General features: G+C 47.7%; 7 protein-coding genes across 7 annotated transcripts; 1 reads left to right on the top strand and 6 right to left on the bottom strand.

The window, feature by feature from the left end:
* Positions 1 to 52: 52 nt before the first annotated feature.
* On the bottom strand, positions 53 to 3999 carry EV420DRAFT_751460 (uncharacterized protein). The gene is made up of 16 exons (XM_060483338.1): positions 3743 to 3999; positions 3533 to 3693; positions 3319 to 3479; positions 3211 to 3266; positions 2901 to 3160; positions 2759 to 2848; positions 2409 to 2710; positions 1938 to 2359; positions 1816 to 1884; positions 1589 to 1767; positions 1426 to 1532; positions 1101 to 1370; positions 923 to 1046; positions 701 to 869; positions 395 to 650; positions 53 to 343 (listed from the first exon to the last, which is right to left on the bottom strand). The coding sequence occupies exons 1-16, from the start codon at positions 3837 to 3839 to the stop codon at positions 121 to 123; spliced, it is 2946 nt and encodes a 981-aa protein (XP_060327241.1). The 5' UTR covers positions 3840 to 3999; the 3' UTR covers positions 53 to 120.
* A 109-nt stretch (positions 4000 to 4108) lies between these two features.
* On the top strand, positions 4109 to 6032 carry EV420DRAFT_1563159 (uncharacterized protein). The gene is made up of 6 exons (XM_060473925.1): positions 4109 to 4815; positions 4871 to 5181; positions 5242 to 5322; positions 5374 to 5451; positions 5500 to 5584; positions 5656 to 6032. Exons 1-6 carry the CDS (start codon positions 4527 to 4529, stop codon positions 5799 to 5801), a joined length of 990 nt encoding a protein of 329 aa, XP_060327240.1. The 5' UTR covers positions 4109 to 4526; the 3' UTR covers positions 5802 to 6032.
* A 1020-nt stretch (positions 6033 to 7052) lies between these two features.
* On the bottom strand, positions 7053 to 8321 carry EV420DRAFT_1705965 (uncharacterized protein; the record flags this gene model as incomplete). Its single annotated transcript, XM_060479545.1, has 4 exons — positions 7053 to 7244; positions 7306 to 7413; positions 7469 to 7905; positions 7959 to 8321. The coding sequence occupies 4 exons, from the start codon at positions 8319 to 8321 to the stop codon at positions 7151 to 7153; spliced, it is 1002 nt and encodes a 333-aa protein (XP_060327239.1). The 3' UTR covers positions 7053 to 7150.
* Positions 8322 to 9167: 846 nt separating this feature from the next.
* On the bottom strand, positions 9168 to 10521 carry EV420DRAFT_751345 (uncharacterized protein). The gene is made up of 3 exons (XM_060483336.1): positions 9525 to 10521; positions 9309 to 9497; positions 9168 to 9256 (listed from the first exon to the last, which is right to left on the bottom strand). The coding sequence occupies exons 1-2, from the start codon at positions 10300 to 10302 to the stop codon at positions 9331 to 9333; spliced, it is 945 nt and encodes a 314-aa protein (XP_060327238.1). The 5' UTR covers positions 10303 to 10521; the 3' UTR covers positions 9168 to 9256; positions 9309 to 9330.
* On the bottom strand, positions 10485 to 13221 carry EV420DRAFT_751369 (uncharacterized protein). Its single transcript, XM_060483337.1, has 9 exons — positions 13181 to 13221; positions 12959 to 13134; positions 11605 to 12912; positions 11414 to 11555; positions 10998 to 11359; positions 10881 to 10950; positions 10802 to 10814; positions 10585 to 10728; positions 10485 to 10524 (listed from the first exon to the last, which is right to left on the bottom strand). Coding segments are annotated over exons 2-8 (1911 nt in total). The 5' UTR covers positions 12974 to 13134; positions 13181 to 13221; the 3' UTR covers positions 10485 to 10524; positions 10585 to 10727.
* Positions 13222 to 13846: 625 nt separating this feature from the next.
* On the bottom strand, positions 13847 to 16007 carry EV420DRAFT_751287 (uncharacterized protein). Its single transcript, XM_060483335.1, has 5 exons — positions 15895 to 16007; positions 14578 to 15844; positions 14384 to 14525; positions 13960 to 14324; positions 13847 to 13894 (listed from the first exon to the last, which is right to left on the bottom strand). Exons 1-4 carry the CDS (start codon positions 15900 to 15902, stop codon positions 14110 to 14112), a joined length of 1632 nt encoding a protein of 543 aa, XP_060327236.1. The 5' UTR covers positions 15903 to 16007; the 3' UTR covers positions 13847 to 13894; positions 13960 to 14109.
* An 821-nt stretch (positions 16008 to 16828) lies between these two features.
* EV420DRAFT_1563132 (amino acid transporter) lies at positions 16829 to 19907 on the bottom strand. Its single transcript, XM_060473924.1, has 14 exons — positions 19746 to 19907; positions 19349 to 19669; positions 19267 to 19294; positions 19138 to 19152; positions 19017 to 19083; positions 18772 to 18967; positions 18687 to 18717; positions 18519 to 18595; positions 18429 to 18465; positions 18252 to 18379; positions 17930 to 18083; positions 17810 to 17880; positions 17272 to 17701; positions 16829 to 17222 (listed from the first exon to the last, which is right to left on the bottom strand). The coding sequence occupies exons 2-14, from the start codon at positions 19418 to 19420 to the stop codon at positions 17008 to 17010; spliced, it is 1521 nt and encodes a 506-aa protein (XP_060327235.1). The 5' UTR covers positions 19421 to 19669; positions 19746 to 19907; the 3' UTR covers positions 16829 to 17007.
* Positions 19908 to 20120: the final 213 nt, after the last annotated feature.

Here is a 20120-nt window from a genome sequence, read left to right as displayed (position 1 = left end):
CCTACTTGTCTACCTCTTCATTATGTATGAATTCTGTACAACGAGTCTTCTGATACACGTCTATGGCAATTTATTATTGATTCCACATCGAAGGTTGTTTATTTGCTGATGAGGAATAGATCACACCAAGGCTCTAGAATCAACTGGCTCCATCAAAGACATCTTGACTTTACCCCGCTGAGTATTCCTATCTTTTTCCACCTCAATATTCACTACAACTTTATCAAACACCGATATCGTAACGTCTCCGGAACCCTTAGTTGAAGCTGGCACGGTTATCGTATAATTATCCGGGTCGAATTGGGTGTCTCGCTTGAACATAACCAGGCCCTCAATCCCTAGCCTGTAGCACTGTTAGTATCATCGTTTCGTATAAGGAAACAACATGTCTTACTTGGACACGAAGACACCAACACCGTTCCTGAATGTCCTTATGACAAACGCTTCTTCTTTCACCTCCTGCTTCTCTCCTCTTCCTTTCAAAGCCAACCCCACGTAAAACTCCACACTAGCACGTCCCGCCATTTGCGCCATCCTATGGCGTCGATTGACAACATCGAGGACACGTTCGACGTGGTGCTTGGAATGCAACGACGCATGTAGTGGCGAATATCCGATAGCTGCGGCCAATTGCCGATGAGCTAGCACATCTAATAAAAGTTGGAAACGGTTAATCAAAAAATGGCCGAAAACCACGCACCAGCATATCTTCGGATAGGACTAGTGAAGTGAGTGTAAATTTCGCTAGCAAGGCCGTAGTGCCCGAAGGTGTCACGCCCGACACTTCCGGAACAGAAATATTCTGCAGAGAGCATACAGCGCGTCGCCATGATCCGCACCAACGTGTTGAATGCTGGCTGGCTTGCATCCTAGGGATAGGTTGGATAGACGTTCACCTAATGTATGACTGAAGATGACATACGACACACTGATCCAAGGAAGCAGCCAGCGCTCCCGAGCTTGATACATCCAAGTTCATTCCCTTGCGTTTCTTCAAGATGTCTTGCAGTTTCTCAAAGTTAGTTTTTGGAGGAGGCAAGTGCCGTCTGGGGATTAAAACTTCACTTTCAACGTCCAATTCACCGAGGAAGAAGACGCACCTTAGAACCGCAGTTGCTGGGAAACTCTCCTGAATCTTTCTTGCAACGCTGACATTAGCGAGTAACATAAACTCTTCGACAAGACTGTTAGTCTCTCGCATCTCCTTCTGCTCCACGTCAATCGGATCTGATGACTCAGAGCTGTCGAGTTGTATTTTAACTTCTGGCGAAGCGAGATTAAGAGCACCCGCTGCCATTCGCTTGGCCTTGAGTTTCAGTGCCAAGGCGTTGAGTAGACGTATGCTTGCTGTCAGAGGATCACTCAGGTTACTAGCAGTAGCAAGTCGTTACCAAGCGAAGCATTCTTTTGACGGATACAACGTACGGATCATCCTTGCGAATCTGAGCCTCTTCGTAGGTGAAGGCAGCTTTGGATGCGATAACGGATTTGGTAAACCGAACGTTAACGATGTCGGCGTCTGGTGTTAGTTCCTGATTTGTCTAGGTATCAGATTTTCTGGCGATAGTGGGCATCCGGAAGGACATACCCAGATAGCAGAAAATGCAAGTCGCTCGACGTGCGGCCGTAAAGAACATAGGTTAGTGCCAAGCAGTGCTGGTAACATGTCGATCCGCTTGTCGACTAGATAAACGGTTGTTCCTCTCGAAGCAGCTTCGTTATCCATTGGAGTATCGGGGTGGACAAAGTGCGACACATCCGCGATATCTTGGCTCATAATCAGTAGGTGAGCACCACAGGTGCAAGATGACTCACGGACACCGGCCTCGATGTTACCGTTAGGTAGCGCTCGAGCATGAAGTGCGTCATCGATATCTTGACACCCTGTATGCCAACTGATGAACTTGCAGTACATAAGAGGGATGAATTAAACGCACCAGGCGGATCTATACTGCATATTAACAGATCTCTTAAATCTTCTCTGTCTCTCCATGCCAAATTTCCATCCACCTTGGGTGGAACCACCCAACTATCGCCCTCAGGCGGTAGACAGTCCAAGATAGCCTTCCCAAATGGTCGATAGGGGACTTCAAATTCCAGTAACAAGCTCTCTTGTTCTGCCTCCTTGCTTTCTACCTTGCCCAAAGCCCGGACAAAATGACCTTCGGGGTAGCGCGAAGTGTTGTCCCATCGGTCAATGGTTACCAATATTTTCTGACCTATTAGGGTTGGAGCCTGACGCGTCCGCAGTCGGATACGAGGTAGCAAACGGGACACGGGAGTTGCAAAAACGGTTTGTAACGAAAGAGACGAAGAGTTGGATGACGTGAGAGAAGTACTGTCAATGTGACACACGTATCTGCAGCTGTCGTTAGTTGGCTCGTGGGGAGAGTTTTAGAAAGACATACGCCCGCCAGTTCCGTTTGATTACGCCCACTATCCGTCCGGTTGGTTGCTTGTTAGACGATGATGAAGTCATCGACACCACCTTAGATTCTGCATCGATGACGGCTTCCTCTTCTTCACCAGAGTCATCGGCATCGTCGTTTTTGAGCGTCGCATCTTGGTCGACTACTTCATCCGCAGGTGCCATCCACTCTTTCTCGTCAAAGACCTCTACGGCAACAACATCACCTTGAACAGCCCTGTTCATGTGCTCCCGGCCTACAAGCAAAATGGGTTTTGAGAAGGCTTGCACTGAGACACTGCCCTAGAGATCATGTCAGATTGCCGGTTTAAATATCAACAAGCATAGTACTTCAAGGTAATTGTACTGGTTGGCATTGAAATGTCCCTGGTGAAGGTCACCTGCTTTGATGCCGGCCAGTAGTGTGGATGTAGGAAGATACTGTAGAGCGAAATTAGCAATTAATGTAAACAGGGAATATAAGATAGCGAACATCAGGATATAGTGCTTGTCGCCCTGTGGCTGCCTTGGTAGGCTCAATATCGTCCGAGCCGGGTGCAGCTAACAAGTCAAGGAGCTGAGTAGCATTCGCCATGCCTTCAATGTAACGTCGAACTGATATCGATGTTATTCCCTCTGCTTCTGCTTTCTGCCGGTTAGCTGCATCTTCAGTTAAAAGAATAACTGTAGGGCCCTTCTGACGATGTATTGAGGATATATGTGTGCTGTACCAGGCTGTTGCCTTCCTGATACCTTGGACATTTAAGAAAGGGCTGTCTATTCAACGCCAGGTACTTGCTCACCTCGATCATTCCGGTCATTGGGCGTCTCTCCTTCTTCACGGATTATAGCAGTTTCCCTTCTCTGTGTTAATTCTTACCAGAACAGTAGGATAGCAAATTATGACGTACATCCTGTACTCGTTGTAAAAAACCCATATCCGCTTGCTATCCATTTTTATCAAGGCCTTCAGTCGATTATACAGAGGGAGCGATCTGTGCCGAACTTCTTCGATCACAGTTTGCAGCAGAACCATTGGCGTCGTGAACATTTCAGACTCGACAAGATCCATCTGAAAATCTGGTCATGGTTTCGAGCAACGCGCGAAATACAGGAATACAGTACCTGTGACAAGAATACGTTCGTGTCTGGAAGGATGAAATGACCACCGGTAAATAGTGTATGTTGCAAATGGCTATCTAGCGGCAACACTGTCTCCCCGGAGCATTCGGTGCATGACTGAACGCCACAGCCAACGTCGTCTCGAAGATACCGTTCCCGAAGAACTGGGAAGGATTAGGTGGGAAGCGGTATGGACGTAGGACTCGTGCATACCCTTGATTACCTTCCCTCTAGCAGTCTTTTTGAAGAATTTCCTTTGGGTGATAATAGCTTCTGCTCGCGGTCTCTTTCTGATGGTTATATCGACCATATTGATCTTGGTCGTCCGGCGTTCCGAATTTCGATCGTCAGTGCAAGTTTTCTGGCGTAAAAAATGGGTTCAGCAGCTAATTCCACCTCGGAACGCCTGATTCCGTCTTGCAGTACGAAGAGAAGGAGGATGGTCGTGGTAGGGGGACAGAGAATTTCCGTGGGAGAATACTACCCTCTTTGGCGGTGACGTCGCTGAATCGGGCTACGGCCCTACGGGCCGTACTTGCCCCCTGATTGTAAACAAAAAAAATCAATTTGCAGTGTAATATTTAAGCTGTCCACTGCTAGGTATCTTCGTTTTTCGTCTTTCCATAACACTTCGAACTGCTGATGTATACGTTACCTTCCTTGTTTATCTGAACTTGTTTCGCGATAAGCATCGAATATCGAAGGCTTGGATCCTCGCCGAAGGAAGTTCAAGAGATACTTATTCTTGCTTGTCTTCGTTGCAACCTGTTCTGGTCTTTCCACGGATGGTCACACCCGTAGCTTCGACTAATTGAATTTGACCGCCGCGAACCTGGACAAAAAGGTCGGAAGCAATCCATTGTCTTTGCCCGTGTAAACTTTAATGAGGAGTGCCACTCTGACCACGACAAAGACAAGAGGTACTCTCGTGCATTCATAAAAGGCACATGCAAGACGAGAATTCCTGTGTTTCCACCCTTCCCTACGACTTCCAATCATGCCTCTGTCTCTCCAGCTCTCTAGGCACTCGTCTCAGGCTACAGAAGTGATTCACGATGACGTCTCTGACGCCGGCACCGAAGTCCCTCAAGTCTATGCTGTGGCAAGCTACCTTAAGAAAGCGCGCCTACCAGGGTTCTATCGTCATGTGAGGTTCCCAGTGGAGCAGCTCAGACGCGTTGCGGTTTGGCCGAAGATGCCTACACTCGTGAGGCCTTTGGGAACGCGTCCTTTGAAAACGGTGTACGCTGTGGATGCTGCTATCATTGCCCAAGGGGCTGCCAACTGTAGACCCGCTTTTTTTTTTCATCTTTTGATAGTACTGACTTGACTTCCCTCCAGACATCAGCGACATGCCTTTCCTCAACATCGTCAACGAAGAGGGTGTTCCTCAGGAGACTTCTTCAAAAATCAAGCTTTCCAATGGGCTTATCGTGCAGTACGACCACGGTGACCTTGATTTTCTTCGCAATATCAACTCGGAGGACGACATGGATCGGCTATTGATGGACTATGTCCTTGCAACCACCTCAGAGGTTGTCCGTCTCTTCAGTCACCTCCCGCCCATGTGTCCTCAGGCAGAGAGTCTTAAGTTCCAGAACATCTCTGTTAGGCACACCGCGCATCATTGCAAGTGGGATATATACAGTATGGTGTGCACTTTTCATTCCTGCCCCCCAGTGAGTTGAGTTACTAATCAGGACTTGCGACAGAACGATCAATTTTTCATTATCTTCATCCCGCCTTGGTTCATGGGAAAAGAGGACCTTGAGACACTCGCTCGTCGCGGCAAGGTGCGGTGTCTTTGTCTCCGCCGCCAATGTACGACTGATGTACCCAAACAGGTGGCAGGTGGTGCCCTCGACGCGTTGGACCCTCGCGCACAGCTACTAGACACGATCAGCGACAAGCTATGGGCCGTGGTACGCACCTTCCTTCAGTAGACTGTGACGACGCTGATCTCTACCTAGATATGTGACGTCTGTGTTGGACATGGCACAGAATTCGTTGTGACCAATTACCTGTATTGGAGCTTCGGCCGATTCAATGCTGAAAGTCAGTCTTTCGATTTGTACATCGCTCCAAAACAGGTTCTAACTCAGTATTGTTCCCAACAGACTATTCAGAGACCATGCTTTCACTGCCGATACAGGCTGAGTTGGATCCGTTGGATGGGACTGTTATGGGAGAACGTCTCGTGAACCCTTCGGTAATTGAAACCCTGGTCTATTGGATCCAGGTGGCAAGGGGTGCTGCTATTATGGTCGGATAAAACGCTTCGCCATTGATCGTGTGCAAGGAAGAGGAAACATGTAATTTATGCTCTAATTACTGATATGAATATGATCTCTATGCCAATACATCACTGTCGAAGGGTGTTTCCGGATGCCCTGACATACTTGCCTAGTATCAACCTTTTCCTCCTCCCGGCCGGATCAGTTTCCCCCTCAACGTCGGTTTCCACATAAGTAGCGAGCCTTTTGCACTGGTCATGAAAACTTACCCTACCAGTCTGTTGCCCTTTTTTAATTTACCACGGCATCACTTCTGAGTATGGAACTTTCTAGAGACTGATCATCGGCAGGCGAAACAGCAGAGTCCTTCGGTGCGTCTTTGATCGTTTTCAACGATCAATTTGTGTTCTGAAGATGATCCCGCAACACTTAGGCTGGGGTAGAACTTACCTCTAGCATCATAACATATAAAATGTTCCCTGCACATGCGCGTTAATATAAAGCGGTTCGTGATACCATGTGCCTCGCGCTCTTCCGCACTCATTTGTGCAGCAGTCAGCGGTCCAGGGCAATCTGCGTTTAAATGCTAGGCTAACATTACTATCAATTCTTGTGGAGAACCTCCTATCGCTGATTTTGGCCTCTCTCAGGTGCGTACTCATTTCGTATCACGAAGAACAGGATGAAGAGATTCCTCGCAAACTCAGACGAAGTGTTCTCCCTATGAATCTGGCTCCAATATTAAGGACTTCAACTGGCTTGCACAGATCCCAATTGATAAGTGTACCGCCAATGGCACCGTTCATAGCCACAGAGTGTCGGAACAGGTAATATCCGATAATTTAGGCTCAGAAAGACCAGACTGTGTATCGACACGACGACCACTCGCCTTCATATACGATCTGGTCATCGGATTAGTATTTTTGTGCCTTGACATTATGGTGAATGCTCACTGAAAACCATCACTACAAGGATGTTTGGTACAGAGTCGACGTAGTCTGGAAGTGTTCTGGAAGAAGGCAGGACTCGATGAATTTTCACATCGTTGACATCAGGTTCTATCTCATCATTCTCATCATGGGCATCAACATGGAAGTGGTAAAATTTTTGGGAAGATGGTCCTCCGAAGCATTCAAAAAATCTTGGAGGAATGTTGAACAGCTTGGAATGTCTCCCACATCTAGGTCATAGTACGAACGAGGAAGGGACTCGGAACGGACAAAGTCCTATATATATAGGCTCCAGTTTGGCGGAAGATGAATCATTTCAACCACCCGTTATTTTATACGGTTTTTGACGACGCGCCTCAGCTTATACCCCTTCGGATGGGTTAGTGCTTTATATGAATATCTCTGCGAGCGTCGAGAATGACCTTTTACACAGGAAACTACCGGCTCATCATCTTACGTGCCATCGATGCATACTTCGCCAGCGGGCGCCAGTCCAGATCCAGCTTCCTGCTAGGATTCCGAATCAAGTAACTGGTCAGATGGGGGCATCAGTTAGCGCAGGACCACTTTAACTTGAACAAAATCGACGCACGGGGTAAGTCGAGGTTCCTGAGCGGGAAGATCCCAACCTCGAGAACGATAGAATGGATGATAAGGCAAGGGGTGGCTCGGTCGTTGATATGGGATGTCAATTCGCAGGCTGATATGAACGTGAGCTATCGAGTAAATGAATATCATTGAGTGAGAATACATACAAACGTTCCTCCTTGATCACCATCCGCTCCATTTCAGACTCGTGACATTCCAGGGGCTTTAGAGACAAAAAATGACGAATCAGAAATGGCCGATTCTCGTCTTTGATTTTCTGCAATAACTCCAAGCAGGCGGGGATGAGGACCCGTCCATCACCTGCCGGATTCTTAACAGATGTTATTCCTTTGTCGGAAAGCGTGTACATGGTGAGATAAGATTGAAAGGACGCCAAAGACGCTTCAAATTTCTGATGAATGAAGGGGAGGGGAGGGTCATGCTTTGTGTCGACAATGGCGTCGTAAAATGCTGGGAGTGTAGGGAAGCGAATGGAACTAGAATCTTCGGATGGTGGAGACGGGTTCATACAGGAGCGAGAAGGATCTTGGACATCAAAATGAAATACGGAGGCAGCGTGTACGAAGATGCGCACAGGTTTGTTCTGCAAGTACCATGATGAGATATACTGGAAGGAAAAAGTACCGTGGGACTTACAGTTTCATGGGCCAAGGCTGGGTCGTCATGTTGTAAGAAGATTGTAGATGTGTTCAAATCGAAGGCGTGGGGGCGATCCTTATTGAACCTAGAGAAATCCTTCCACCGTTCATCGTTGTCCGTGCTTCTGATAGAGTAAGGAAGGTCAGAGCATATAACCTGAGCTGCAACTTTCACATAATTGTCGGGCACCAACAGCTGTTGATCAAAAAGCACTGTGGGCACGCGATGAATGATAGAGAGCGCGTCTTCTGCCCAAACGACGCAGGGTATGCCAGCCTTCAAGAGGGATCGAGGTGGGCCTAGCCTGGCATACTGCTCATCAGGACCACTGGGGCTTCTGTCGTAGAAGTGAACCCCCATGAGGGAAGTGTTCGAAAAACACGCAGAGACCCCTGATCTACCGGGCCGATATCCGCTCGGCATGGGCATTCTGTGTTAAAGATCTCGACCCGGGCATGCCCATGCCGAGCGGATATCGGCCCGGTAGAACGGTTCAAAGTTGATGAACTCTCCGTTGCGGTCTCTCACTGGCGAGTATGTTCGGATCATCCCAGTTCTCTCTCAACATTGCAGAATGGCCCACCCGTATCGGGTAAGTACGGCAGCAAGCTGTCCCTAGCAGCGCACAGGGCACCGCCTGCCAGTGACCGTTATCAAATGATATTTTGGGACCTTTCAGACAACAGCTCATCTGATACAGTCACGGTCATGCGTATCATCGAGCGAAATACTAAAAGTCTGTTTACAAATGAGTGAATGAGAAAAAATAAACGAAAAATAAACACAGGACATGCAAACACGTGTGACGTCATGATCTGCATACTGATTTTCAAGGGCGCCGACATTTCTAAAGGGTAAACACCAGTCAAAGTCAAACTGCATGATGGTATTGTTCCAAGTCGGTAATGAGGAGTTGGGGAGTTGGGGAGTTGGGGAGTTAAACGGCTAGACAATGTATTTTTCCCAGTCACCAGGCACGAGCTGGAACTTAAACGCACGATGCATACACTAAAGCCCAGATTGCATGACCTAGAAGTTTGGGACCTTATCCCACATCAAAAAAAAACACCATGTGCAAGGTATACATGTAATTGATAAAGATAATAATAGACCGGTGGGATTATACGATACAAAACGAAGGATAGTGGCTGATAGTGGTCGGAACAAAGCAGAAGCCTAACGATGGATGATATACATGAAGCACGATGACTGATGATTGTCCTGAAGCAAGAACCGGATCTATAATGCACGACGTCACACCGAATACGAGGAAAAAGGAGAATCAAAAAGTCCTACTGGTGAAAAATAAATTTCTAGTCTTCGAAATCCCACGAACAGAACACTCACCTCGGACACGAGGGCGGCGTCGCTATGCCGGAGACCCCAAAATCGCCTGGCCCGTCCCATTGATCCACTCATTCTCCACAATTTTCTGACTTATCCCATCATTGCGCAAATGGCCTGTCACCGGATATATCACGAACAGTCCGAGGATACCAAGCAGAATCGCGACCAACGCAACCATATTCACTAACCCTCTCCACGACAATCTATGCTCACTACTCCGGGCATCGAGTTCCGCGTCTTCCTTGTCAAATCCACCCTCGTCCTCGCTGGGGTCAAACGCGTATGGCACCAAACCATGCTCACTCAGCATGGACGGGTATTTGGAATCCGAAGAGATAGACATCATTGAATCACGGGAGGACTCCGATGACATGAGATGTCGAAGGGAGGGAGGGGGCTCTAGTTTGTGAGATTCGTCACCAGGCACGGGTATGTGATATAGAATCATCGACCCCCGGGAATTGCGAGAGGTAGATAGGACCCTAGACTCCTCTGAGGGTACCCGGCCGAGTAGTTGCGTTGTTGACGCGGCGGTGCGAATGTAACGAGGTCCTAGAAGCGGTGAAGGTGTCGACGATCTTGATGAAGGAGAGGGCGACGTTGCAAAAGATGGATTTAGCGGTGATGAAGGAAAAGCTTTCAGTGGTGATGTTAGCCTAGGGTATCCTTGTGCTGGATCAGACGGAACATCTGACTCTGAGACTGTCATCGAGCGTCTAAGTGGACTGAGGGGGGTATTGGGTTTCAGCGGCGAAGAGGGGTGCGTGTTCGTCACTGAGGAGCGCGTTCTAGAAGGTATGTCTGATTCCCAGGGCGTTTCTTGCTCAGATATCGACGAAGGTCGCAAAGGGACTAGTGGAGACGCGGGTCCATACGGTGCTGTAGTGAAAGACGCGGCGCGAGTAGCCGACTCCGCCTCCCAGGAAACCCTCGACCCAATATCCTGGTCGTCGTTCGACCAGGAGCTGTAGGAGGAAGGCGCCGCTGATACCATGGGAGCAAACGGGAAAAGAAAGTTCACAGCCGCATCACGATGCTTGTTTATATCCACCACTTAACCATGCTGCAAAAAGCGCCTGTGACCAGTCTCACCTGTCACGAAACACACATAATTGAATGCCTTCGCATTTGGCTTGGCACGGGCTATTTACGCCATCTTCAGAATCCAGGGTCGTCTGGTTCTGGAATTCATTCTGGTGAGAAGTATTGCCGGCCTCTATAATTATCATCGATTAGTCGATAGCATAAGCGTGGAAAAAGAGGAAGGAAACTCAACTTGATACCGTACAGCGGTAGTGGACGGCTTTTGGTAAGCATCTGTTGTTGGTATGCGAGAAAGGACATTGCGGGTGACACGATGTTTGGGCCCCTCAAGGAGGCCCCTAGCCGAAAGCTTAAAGCAAGCCGGAACCGCCAAGATCTTTGTCGCAGTACGCCGTAAATATCGCAAGCGCAAAACAGAACAGTCATTCAGGCAGATAGATGCAACTTACTAAGGGATAGAACCTAACAGCAGCGGAATAGCAACATTTCAACATTCATTGCGGTCCGCAATGCAAATTTTGACCTGACCTGACTTGCTTTGATGGCTTCCGAAGAACGAACGACAGACGGAGCTAGAGGCGCTATTTCCCTGACAGCACTCACAAGCGGTCATTGAATTTATCATTCACTACGATACAAACTCACCGTGTACTCCAACAGACCCGTAAACATGCTGAGGTTCGGAGCCTTTTGCCAGACGGAAGCGTCGCGCAGAAGAATACCTCTACCCCTCCTTCTCTCTAATGCCATCCACACTTCCGGAGCTCGATAAATCTCCGAGTCCACATCAACGTCTTCCCCTGGATAGATTCGCCCTAGTCTCGGTGGCGCAACATTATACAAAACTTCCACTACCATCGGGTACCTTTCCTCAGGCTCAGTCAAGTGTTGTTCTTCTAGTTCGGCGCGCGTTCCTTCTGTCTCCACGAGGAAAGTGGAGAAATCCAGACTAACCATCGACTCGGCGAAATCATGCTCCAAAGTATTTATTTTCACGGGTCTTCCAGCTATAGCAACGGACATATCAGCATATCACCGACATCGACGGGAACAACAACTACCTTTTCTGTCTGACATGAGGTGCTTGCATGTCAACTGGTGTCCCGTCCAATCGTCTCTCTGGCAGTCTCGTGAACAGTAATGTACGACAAGGCATCCTGAGCAGCGCTTGACATCTCGAGGACGAATATACGGATTTATCCACTGTCACTTTATCTCAGATTTGTAAACATTATTAAAGCAGGAGCTGTACTTGCGGATTACCACACACCTCCCGTTGCGTGAAAAAATAGCTCGGGATTTGGGTATATCTTTGCATAGCCGTATCGTCCAATAACCTCCAAGAGTTCCATAGTAACGGTGCCGTTGATTCTACTAGTGGCCCAAGATCATGCTTCTTGATATATCGACAAGATTTGACCACCAAGCGAGATATTGTTGGATATATGCTATATCGTGTGATCATCTCGAGAAGACAACAACAGATACCCTGCAAGTCAGATTGAAAAGGATTCGATCGCCGTTTGAAGAACAAGGCGTTTTTGAAGAGAGACGGTAGAAAGCGACCTCGAAGAGCTTCGATGATACAAGGATGACCGTATTTGATGAACCAGCTTCCCAATATTCGAGCGCATCGAAGATACACAAACTCGACCATGTTTTCCTGAGTGTATCTGTCCCACTTTACGTCGTCGATGTTGACGAGATCATAGGAGAGTTTGGAAGATGTTAAGTGTACCATGACAGAAGCAATGAGAGATGGAAGACGACAGGTGATGAAGGAAGAAAGTAAGTCATGAAATTCCATTGCATAAGCCACGAATGCAAGAGGGCCGTCAAGAAGACGCATATTGACTGTATTGCACTGAATGATATTGAAGATGTGTGTGCAACAGATTGTCGCCGCGTCGGGTGTATCCTTCATTATTCCGTTGACTTGATCAATAACTTCCACGAAGCCGTCCATAGTCGAGAAGTTGATTGAGTCGAATAAAATCAACGAGAAAGCCGTATCTCGAAGTGCGGCAGATGAGCCGCCATGGCGCAGTGCATGGAACCAAAGCTGGACGAGAGTAGAGAGAAACCCAGGCGCTTTCAGGGCCTCGAACTCACGAGGACATCCTTGGATCTCAAATGCGAGAAGTCTAAGAAACTCTGCCACAACCTCGAGCGTCCAACGCTGGAATTCGGTACCTTCCACGGAGAGAGGTTCCTTCGCGATGATTTCTTCCACTAAGAACGACGACCACTTCCATGCCACAGACCAATGTTCCATCACGCGCTCTTTGAGCATGCCATGGTGTTTCGAAGGCTTCCCCTTGCCGCAACCATAACCATTCTGCTTTGACTCCCACTGAAGGGCAGTACGCAGACCATCGATACAATCCACCATGACGCGAGCTGTCGCAGTAGGGGTCTCCAGCGACGAACGAAGATCATGGAGCATTTTCTTGGTGCGAAGGTGATGAGATACAAGTGAAAGCATCCTAGGACACGCAGAGAGATCCTTGCGGACAGTTGACACAGCGCGTGTAAGGCCAGAGGCAGAATTCATCGTTGCCTAAGAGACCTTTAAGAAATGAAACGAAAGGTAAAAAAAGGCGTACAGAATCCGCAGTCATAAAGAGAGTTGTACTTTATTCAGAGAGAAGAAAGTCGTGGTTAGCCAAGTAAAGATGCAGAGCTGAGATGAATGGCAGAGGGAAAACAAGACCAGAAGGAATGCCAGAAGCTCGAACTCGTAGCAGAGGAAGCCGAAAAAGTTGTTCAGTCTACCTGAAATCTGAGCTGTTAGAAAGAGTTAGCTGCAGCGTCAGGCAAGGTGCTACCCAAACAAAGAAGGGAGTAGGTGGAAGAAAGAAAGGAAAAGGAAGCGACAGAGGTGTGCCATCGCATTATTTGGCATCCTTCATTGAGCCAAACAACTGAAACGTCCCTGTCAGCTGCTATCTACCGAACCTTCAAGGCTCAAGCCGTCAGGGAACGGTGAGTAGTAAAGGAGATGAACCGTGCTCTGAAGTTGTTTGTGAAGCAATAATTTTGTAGCTACGTGATTGTGTCTCAATAAAACTAAGTGCTGAAATACTCATGACCGAACCTGAGGGCTGAACCGTCCCTGACTCGGATATTCTATTCTTCCTGCCTACAAGTTCTTGTGCTACGGGGCAATGTTCTCCTTGAATCTTGCCAGAGGCGGATCATTGCATGAGGATATCCTACTATTCCGCGATAGAAGCACTCATGTCAAAAATAATGCCAACTCACTAACGAGTAACAGTCTTTTTCCCATCTTCTAAATTACACTGTTGCATGAACCGTGTTGTACAAAGAGATCGGAACTATATAGCTACATGATGATTTTGTACGTATATTGAATCGATTTGCGATGTTCATATATGATGATATATTATGAGTAAGGGGAGTTTCCGCAGCACGGCTGAGCCAGACCGTTCGTAAAACCAGTGTACTGGTGTATTTGGAAGTAGCGACATGAAAAGAAATTTGGGAATTGCAAGTCTTGACTATCACGCGTCAGGATCTATCTGTTGCAGCCAAGAAATTGTCGTCATCAGCTGAGTTTAATGAAACCCTTACTCCAAAGTCTCACCAGATACTGAATGTGGTGCAGATGCACTCAGATCCAAGGCCCTCACAAGACGGAAGCGCGGCATAGAAGAACACCTCGTTCAGATGACCCCTTCTCTTTTCTAATATGGCCATTACTTCTGGGATTCGACCAATTCTAGTACGAGCCTCTTCACCGGGGTAAACTCTCCCTAGTTTGGGAGGTACGAAGTTGTACGAGACCTCTATCACCATCGGGTACTTCTTGTAAGGCTCCGTTGTCGCCCGTTTTTCTTCTAGTCTTTGACGAATGTCCTTTGTCTCCGCAATAAAACGAGGTCAAGTCCAGGTCAACCATCCATTCAGCGAAATCTCGTTCTAAGGTGTTCACCCGCATGGGCTTCCCGGCTATGTCGGACGAATACGATTCAGTTTGACTGCTAGAGTTAGAAATGTCGATAAAATACCTTTTCTTGCCGAAATGAGGCTCTTACACTTTTGTCGGTGGCTTTTCCAATCACTCTTCTGGCACTCCCGAGAACAGTAGTGAACGGAAAGACAGCCCGCACAGCGTTTGGCATCGATAGGAAGGATATACGGACTACAGAACTACTACTAGTTAAACGCACAATGATCGCAGAAGGTGACAGTGCATACTTACCTGTGAATTATTGCAAATTTTTCGCGGAAGGGCAGAATAGCCGAGCTTGTTGACATGCCTCTGCATCGCTGTATCACATAGATTATTCCAGGACGACCACATCCCAGGGGCTGTTGATTTAAACAAGGCTTTAAGACTATGCGCTTCGAGATGCTTGTTAGATTTGATCACTAAACGCATTACTTTCGGGTAGATGCTAAATGTTGCAATCCTCCGAAAAAGTTCGGAGCATATGGCCTCAAAATTATCCAGGGAAGGACGCGATCGAGGCTTAAAAAACAATGCGACTTTGAAGCAGGTCGGGAGGAGGCGACCTTGGAGTGTCTGAATGACGCAGGGAAGGCCGTGCGTCCTGATGCAAATTTCCAAGAGCTCAATGCATAGAAGGAAAGAAGATTCGGCCATGTTGCCTTGAATGTGCTTGTCCAGGTTCTTATCATCAATATTCCCGAGTTCATAAGTAAGCTTGGAAGATGCGAGGCGAGCCATGAGAGTAGTAACGAGGGTCGGACCATGACAGGCAATAAAAGGATGAAGAATACAATCGGAGTTGAAATCCAAAGCATAGGCCATTAAAGTAAGTGGTCCATTGAGGAGACACATATTAATGGTGTTGACCTCGATCGTCCGTGATATGTGCGCGCTGAATAGGGCAGCAGCATCCTGTATATCCTGGAGTACAAGACCGACTTCTTTGATAGCGACTCTGAAGTTATCCATATTGTCGAGGTCAATCGCGTTGAACACAATCAGCGAATGCGATATTCCTCTGAGTGCTGCAGGAGAACCTCCATGGCGCAACATATGGAACCAGAGACGGACAAGTGTAGAGAAGAATCCAGGCATCCTCAGTACCTCCACTTCGTGAAGGGTCCCTTGACTCTCAAAGGCAGCAAGCCGATGGAGATCGGCGACGAATTCGGCGACGCTGTACTGGAATTCGATGCCTTCCGCCGAAAGAGGCTCCTTCGAGATAACCTCATCCGACATAAACGACGGCCATTCCCATGCCACAATCCATTGCTGCATGACACGCTCGGTGAGGTCCTTATGTCCCCGATTTGCCCAATGTAGTGCAATGCGTAGGCCGTCCAGACATATGACCATAAGTTGGGCAGTCACAGATGGTGTCCCAGTAGATATAAAAAGCTCGCGAGGTACTTTCTTTGCGCGAAGATGACGATGTACAGCAGAGAGCATCCTTGGACACGCTTTGACATCTTCGCGTGCAGCCAACACGAGGCTTTCGAGACTCGTCAGCGAGTTCCTAACAATTTCATGCATAACTTCAAAATCAATCACAAAAGCAAGGCGTACCCAATCATTGAAAGAATTTATGTCGTAGTAGTGACTTGCCACTTTGGCGAGTGGCAACCGGAAATAGCTAGTGGTACGGAAGCAAGAGGACCCTGACCCTGACTTTGTCATCCCTACAGCTCTTATCATTCGTCATGGAAATGAAAACAAATTCATACCGAGATCAGAAAAGGAATGTACAACGCAGCTTCATCTGGAAAATGCACCTTCGATATATAGCCCTATGTAGACCTTGTAGGGCATATAGTCTGAGAGCTAAGTCCGCAATACTGAGTGCTATGTAATACACTGACCGCTACCATAGTTATCTATAGCGCTATAGTGCTATGCATGCTATGGCCGGAGACCCCTTTTGCGGCGGTCCATTCATCCGTCCATTCCTTCCGCTAAGCAATCAGGTACCGGCATCTGACTCAAAATGGAACACTGACAAGGATCCAGAATACTAATAGAAAGGTTGGCATGGGCCGCATGGCATCATATTAACTTCAAGTATGTGTATAGTACTAGTGTAGTAACAGTGTAAACGAATATCTGAATACCGAGGTCAGTAAATTTATGCAATAGCAGGCTGCACCTTGAATAACAGTCCGTATAATCCGCTGCAAAGTAGATATCAGCGGTACTGTAAGGACCATCACGTTCGAAGTTCGAACGGCACATCAGATAGTACTAATAGATTTACTATAAATCCCACCGCTGTGAAAATTAGGACAACAACGGTGAAGGGAGATGTAGAGTCCTCAAGTAGGATGGGATAAGGACCAGCATGGACTTTTGGGAAGGATCGCATTGGGACGCGACAGCGCACCTTATAAGGCGTGTCTTCAAGGGCTTGACAAATTAATGCGCCGGACGGATCACAGGGGCTGCGCTATGGTGCTACGCCGCTATATCAGTATGTAGGACGACCGAACTATATATCACACTGTAACTAGCTACGTCTTATGGACTGTTATGTATCTTAATGAATTCTATATTGCGAGGGGGGGTCTACAGCAAGAAAAAACATTTTCCAGATGTTGATACGTGATTCTAAGCCTGTCTATGTCACCACTCCCTTTCACTACCCTGGAAGACTTTCTCAAATCATTACGCATTATGCCGAAGCTACTAGTCCTCCAACGTTCCACCCTTCTTCTCATTCGCAACGACACTCTCAGTACTAGGCTGGGTTGACTCGCTCGGAATGGGTGGTCCCGTATAATAGAAGCGTCCATCTAAACAGAGATGATAAGCTGTTACCCTGACCCGGAGAACAAACCTACTGATCATATACCAGACGGCGCTGATAGTCGCAAATCCTACAAACACAACGGAGGCATAATCTAGAATACCATTAGTTAAGTCTTAACCTGAACGAAACGACACTCATACTCATGGATACTCTCGTCACAGGTACCACCGCCGGCATCGAGAACAGCACCATCTCGAACATGGTCCAGAGCACCGCGATACTATTGATGGCCCATCCCCACCTACCCAACGAGTACGGAGAATCTTTGACGTTATCACGACCGTTGACAAGGGATATGAGGACTGGCATCGAGTAGCTCGCCTGTAGACACATCACCGCCACTCCTACGAATGCATTGAAAGCCGCGCTGGAGCCGAGATAAATCAGTCCTAACAGCAACTGGACAACAGTAACAAGGAGGAATGCATTGACAGGGCCGTGTTTTTCTGACGAAACACGAGCAAAGAACGCGTGCAGGGGTATTGCCTTATCTCTTGCAAATGCCCATGTTGCCCGAGAAGCGGCGGATGAAATCGACACGGCGCAAAACATGGCGATCCCGAAAACTAGCTTGGGTGAGCACAGAACAAGCCTGGGCGAGATAAGCGCGTACTGATGAACCACTACGTCGGGCGCGATAGATAAGCAATCAAACATAGACCATGTGCATGCTCTTACCATTCCGAATCCGCCACCCTTTGAGCCCATTATGAGCGTGAACATGACACCGATAGGCTGGCCACTGGCGACTGCATATTTGTTCGGTCAAGCCGAGGAAATGGACGGAAAAAGCCACACCTGACAGCAATGTAGTAATGTCGGGGAGTGTGAATAGAATGGGCAACAAGAAGAAAACGCCTTGCAAGAAACCAAGTGGAATGGACCAGACCATAGCTCTTGGCAGGTCAACTGTTGGATTATGAAGCTCTTCGGCCATACTAGCAACTGAAATCTGACTTGAGTTTTGATAAAACCCTATGCTTCAAGACTCACTCATGCCAATCGCGGCGTACGTATATGCTTTGGGGTAATGTCAGTTAATGCGAATGGATTGGCTGTTCATACTGACCGGGCTACAAACGACAATTAGACGCAAAAGATGGCACAAAATTCAACTCACAGGCAATAGACCGATGAAAAATGACCATCCAGGCGTCCAACCAGATGCGGATGGATCGAAATGTCCCAGAGCAAAAGCAGCTGAATGGCGGCCTGCTGCTGCCTTCGCCGAGAGGCACACGAGCATGACTTGAAAGGCATTAATATTCGGTAAAGGACCACACGAGTTCCCTCGTACCAAGAACGCCGAGAATTGTCCAACATGCGCACACGATCTATAGACAACTCGTCAACGACTTTACCACTCGCGAACGCAACGACAACATACGTCGATATAATGAAGAATATCGTTCAAGAAAATCCCGAGGGCTGTACAAATGAGTGTTACACCCAAAAATATGAGATCTGACACAGGTCAGGTTAGGTCATCGGAAAGGAAATAAATTAGGCTTGCATGTATGCCACGTCTCGGCAACCCAGTCTGGATGGAAAATACCCGCCCCTGCGACTATGATCTGTGCAGTACCCTACAGCGCCGTTAGTCAAATAAGCTTATTGAATTGCAGGGAGCTCCGCCTTACGAAAGTGACCGACAGGCAGATTGTCCACACGCCCACCATCGTCAGCCACCCATTTATCCACGACAACGGCACCCGACTCCTGGGTGACGCGAGGCGGAAACACCAATAGTATGCTCCACCAGAAGTTGGATACTTGGCGCTAATTTCGGCCATTGATAACGCGAGTGTGAAGATGAAGGCCGAGACGAATACCCATCTTCGGTAGCATGAAAAAATATTTTCGTTTAAAATTGCGAAATTCTCACCCCCAGATCAGAACTGCGGGTCCACCTCCAATAAGTCCAGTAGCGAATGGAGCAGAAAGGCCGTAAGCTGACGATGTATTTTTGTTTATCTCGCAGTAAAAAAATTGTTCGATGCACTTACGAACTGCCATAATGGCTGCGGCAGAGTCGGGTCATGTCTAGGAGCGCACTAGTCGAAGGACAAGACACACCTAGCGTCACTGCATCGACTATCAATAACTAAACATCAAGAAGAAAGGAAGGAACGCACTGAACAAGATATGAAATAGCCCGCGCCTCTATCCACTTGAATCAGCGAGATCGTTGCATCACAAACAGGACGAATCAGATACCCGTGTCATCTCCTGCTGGTACCCTAGCTTGTGCAGGTCAGCAACAGCAGTGGCATCAACATCGTTCGCCATGGCAGTCAGAATGAAAAGCAAGCTGTCTTACACCTGAGGTTTATATGGACCGGAAGAACAATACTTATCATGACGAGATAAGCAGCTGGAACGTAAAGCTCAATTGGGGACGAAGATTCGGGGTCATTAAGAAGCGAGCTTAAGCTCGCCGCGGAGTACGTGTGGACGGCTTTCTAATTCCGATTGTCGGTAGAAATAACGATAAGGCATGAATCGCTGCACCGACATATGCACAGTATCAGTCTATATCTATCAAATAAAAGAGATATCAGAACGAATGGTCTCGAATCCAAAAGATGGCCCGCACCATCGGAGTTCAACTTACCAGGGTTCTATCACAATATATGGATTCTTAATTTATTCATTGTCCTGATCACCTGCAGCTGTTGTAGTTAACTCACGGAAGATGCAAGACGTCAAAGACCCGGCGCCAAGACTCCACTCCAATCATCCGCAAAAAAGACTCTTTGACGTCCGAGAAGTGCTTGAAACCGTTGATCGCGGCGATTGAATATCGAACGTCGAAATGATGCTGATGAAAAGGGAGCGTGTTGGTCCTGAGTGCACTATTAAGAAGTAACTACACAAGTCCGTATGAGGTCCGTGCATAAACAGAAAGATGCCGATATATAAAGAGCGCGACTGGAACGAAAGAGTGGCCACAGTACCCTCAGGGTACGAAATGCAATGGACTTGCGTT

Source organism: Desarmillaria tabescens (genome assembly GCF_030435595.1).
Source record: "Desarmillaria tabescens strain CCBAS 213 chromosome Unknown EV420scaffold_36, whole genome shotgun sequence".
NCBI classification, from domain to species: domain Eukaryota; kingdom Fungi; phylum Basidiomycota; class Agaricomycetes; order Agaricales; family Physalacriaceae; genus Desarmillaria; species Desarmillaria tabescens.
The sequence above is the reverse complement of the archived record's forward strand: the minus strand, read 5'-3'. Positions and strand labels throughout refer to the sequence as shown.

Coding starts and splice junctions, on each gene's coding strand:
- EV420DRAFT_751460 (XM_060483338.1), bottom strand. CDS start 3,839: ATGGTCGATATAACCATCAGAAAGAGACCGCGAGCAGAAGCTATTATC. Junction 1,533..1,588: donor TTGCATTTTCTGCTATCTGG/GTATGTCCTTCC, acceptor TAGACAAATCAG/GAACTAACACCAGACGCCGA. Junction 870..922: donor CTTCCTTGGATCAGTGTGTC/GTATGTCATCTT, acceptor ACCTATCCCTAG/GATGCAAGCCAGCCAGCATT.
- EV420DRAFT_1563159 (XM_060473925.1), top strand. CDS start 4,527: ATGCCTCTGTCTCTCCAGCTCTCTAGGCACTCGTCTCAGGCTACAGAA. Junction 5,182..5,241: donor AGTGGGATATATACAGTATG/GTGTGCACTTTT, acceptor GACTTGCGACAG/AACGATCAATTTTTCATTAT. Junction 5,585..5,655: donor CGGCCGATTCAATGCTGAAA/GTCAGTCTTTCG, acceptor CAGACTATTCAG/AGACCATGCTTTCACTGCCG.
- EV420DRAFT_751345 (XM_060483336.1), bottom strand. CDS start 10,302: ATGGTATCAGCGGCGCCTTCCTCCTACAGCTCCTGGTCGAACGACGAC. Junction 9,498..9,524: donor CGCGGAACTCGATGCCCGGA/GTAGTGAGCATA, acceptor TGTCGTGGAGAG/GGTTAGTGAATATGGTTGCG.
- EV420DRAFT_751369 (XM_060483337.1), bottom strand. Junction 11,556..11,604: donor AGGTGTGTGGTAATCCGCAA/GTACAGCTCCTG, acceptor ATAAAGTGACAG/TGGATAAATCCGTATATTCG. Junction 11,360..11,413: donor CCTCATGTCAGACAGAAAAG/GTAGTTGTTGTT, acceptor CCGTTGCTATAG/CTGGAAGACCCGTGAAAATA.
- EV420DRAFT_751287 (XM_060483335.1), bottom strand. Junction 14,526..14,577: donor AAATTTGCAATAATTCACAG/GTAAGTATGCAC, acceptor AACTAGTAGTAG/TTCTGTAGTCCGTATATCCT. Junction 14,325..14,383: donor CCTCATTTCGGCAAGAAAAG/GTATTTTATCGA, acceptor CGTCCGACATAG/CCGGGAAGCCCATGCGGGTG.
- EV420DRAFT_1563132 (XM_060473924.1), bottom strand. CDS start 19,420: ATGGCGAACGATGTTGATGCCACTGCTGTTGCTGACCTGCACAAGCTA. Junction 17,702..17,809: donor AGGGTGGCGGATTCGGAATG/GTAAGAGCATGC, acceptor TGCTCACCCAAG/CTAGTTTTCGGGATCGCCAT. Junction 17,223..17,271: donor TGTGACGAGAGTATCCATGA/GTATGAGTGTCG, acceptor ATGGTATTCTAG/ATTATGCCTCCGTTGTGTTT.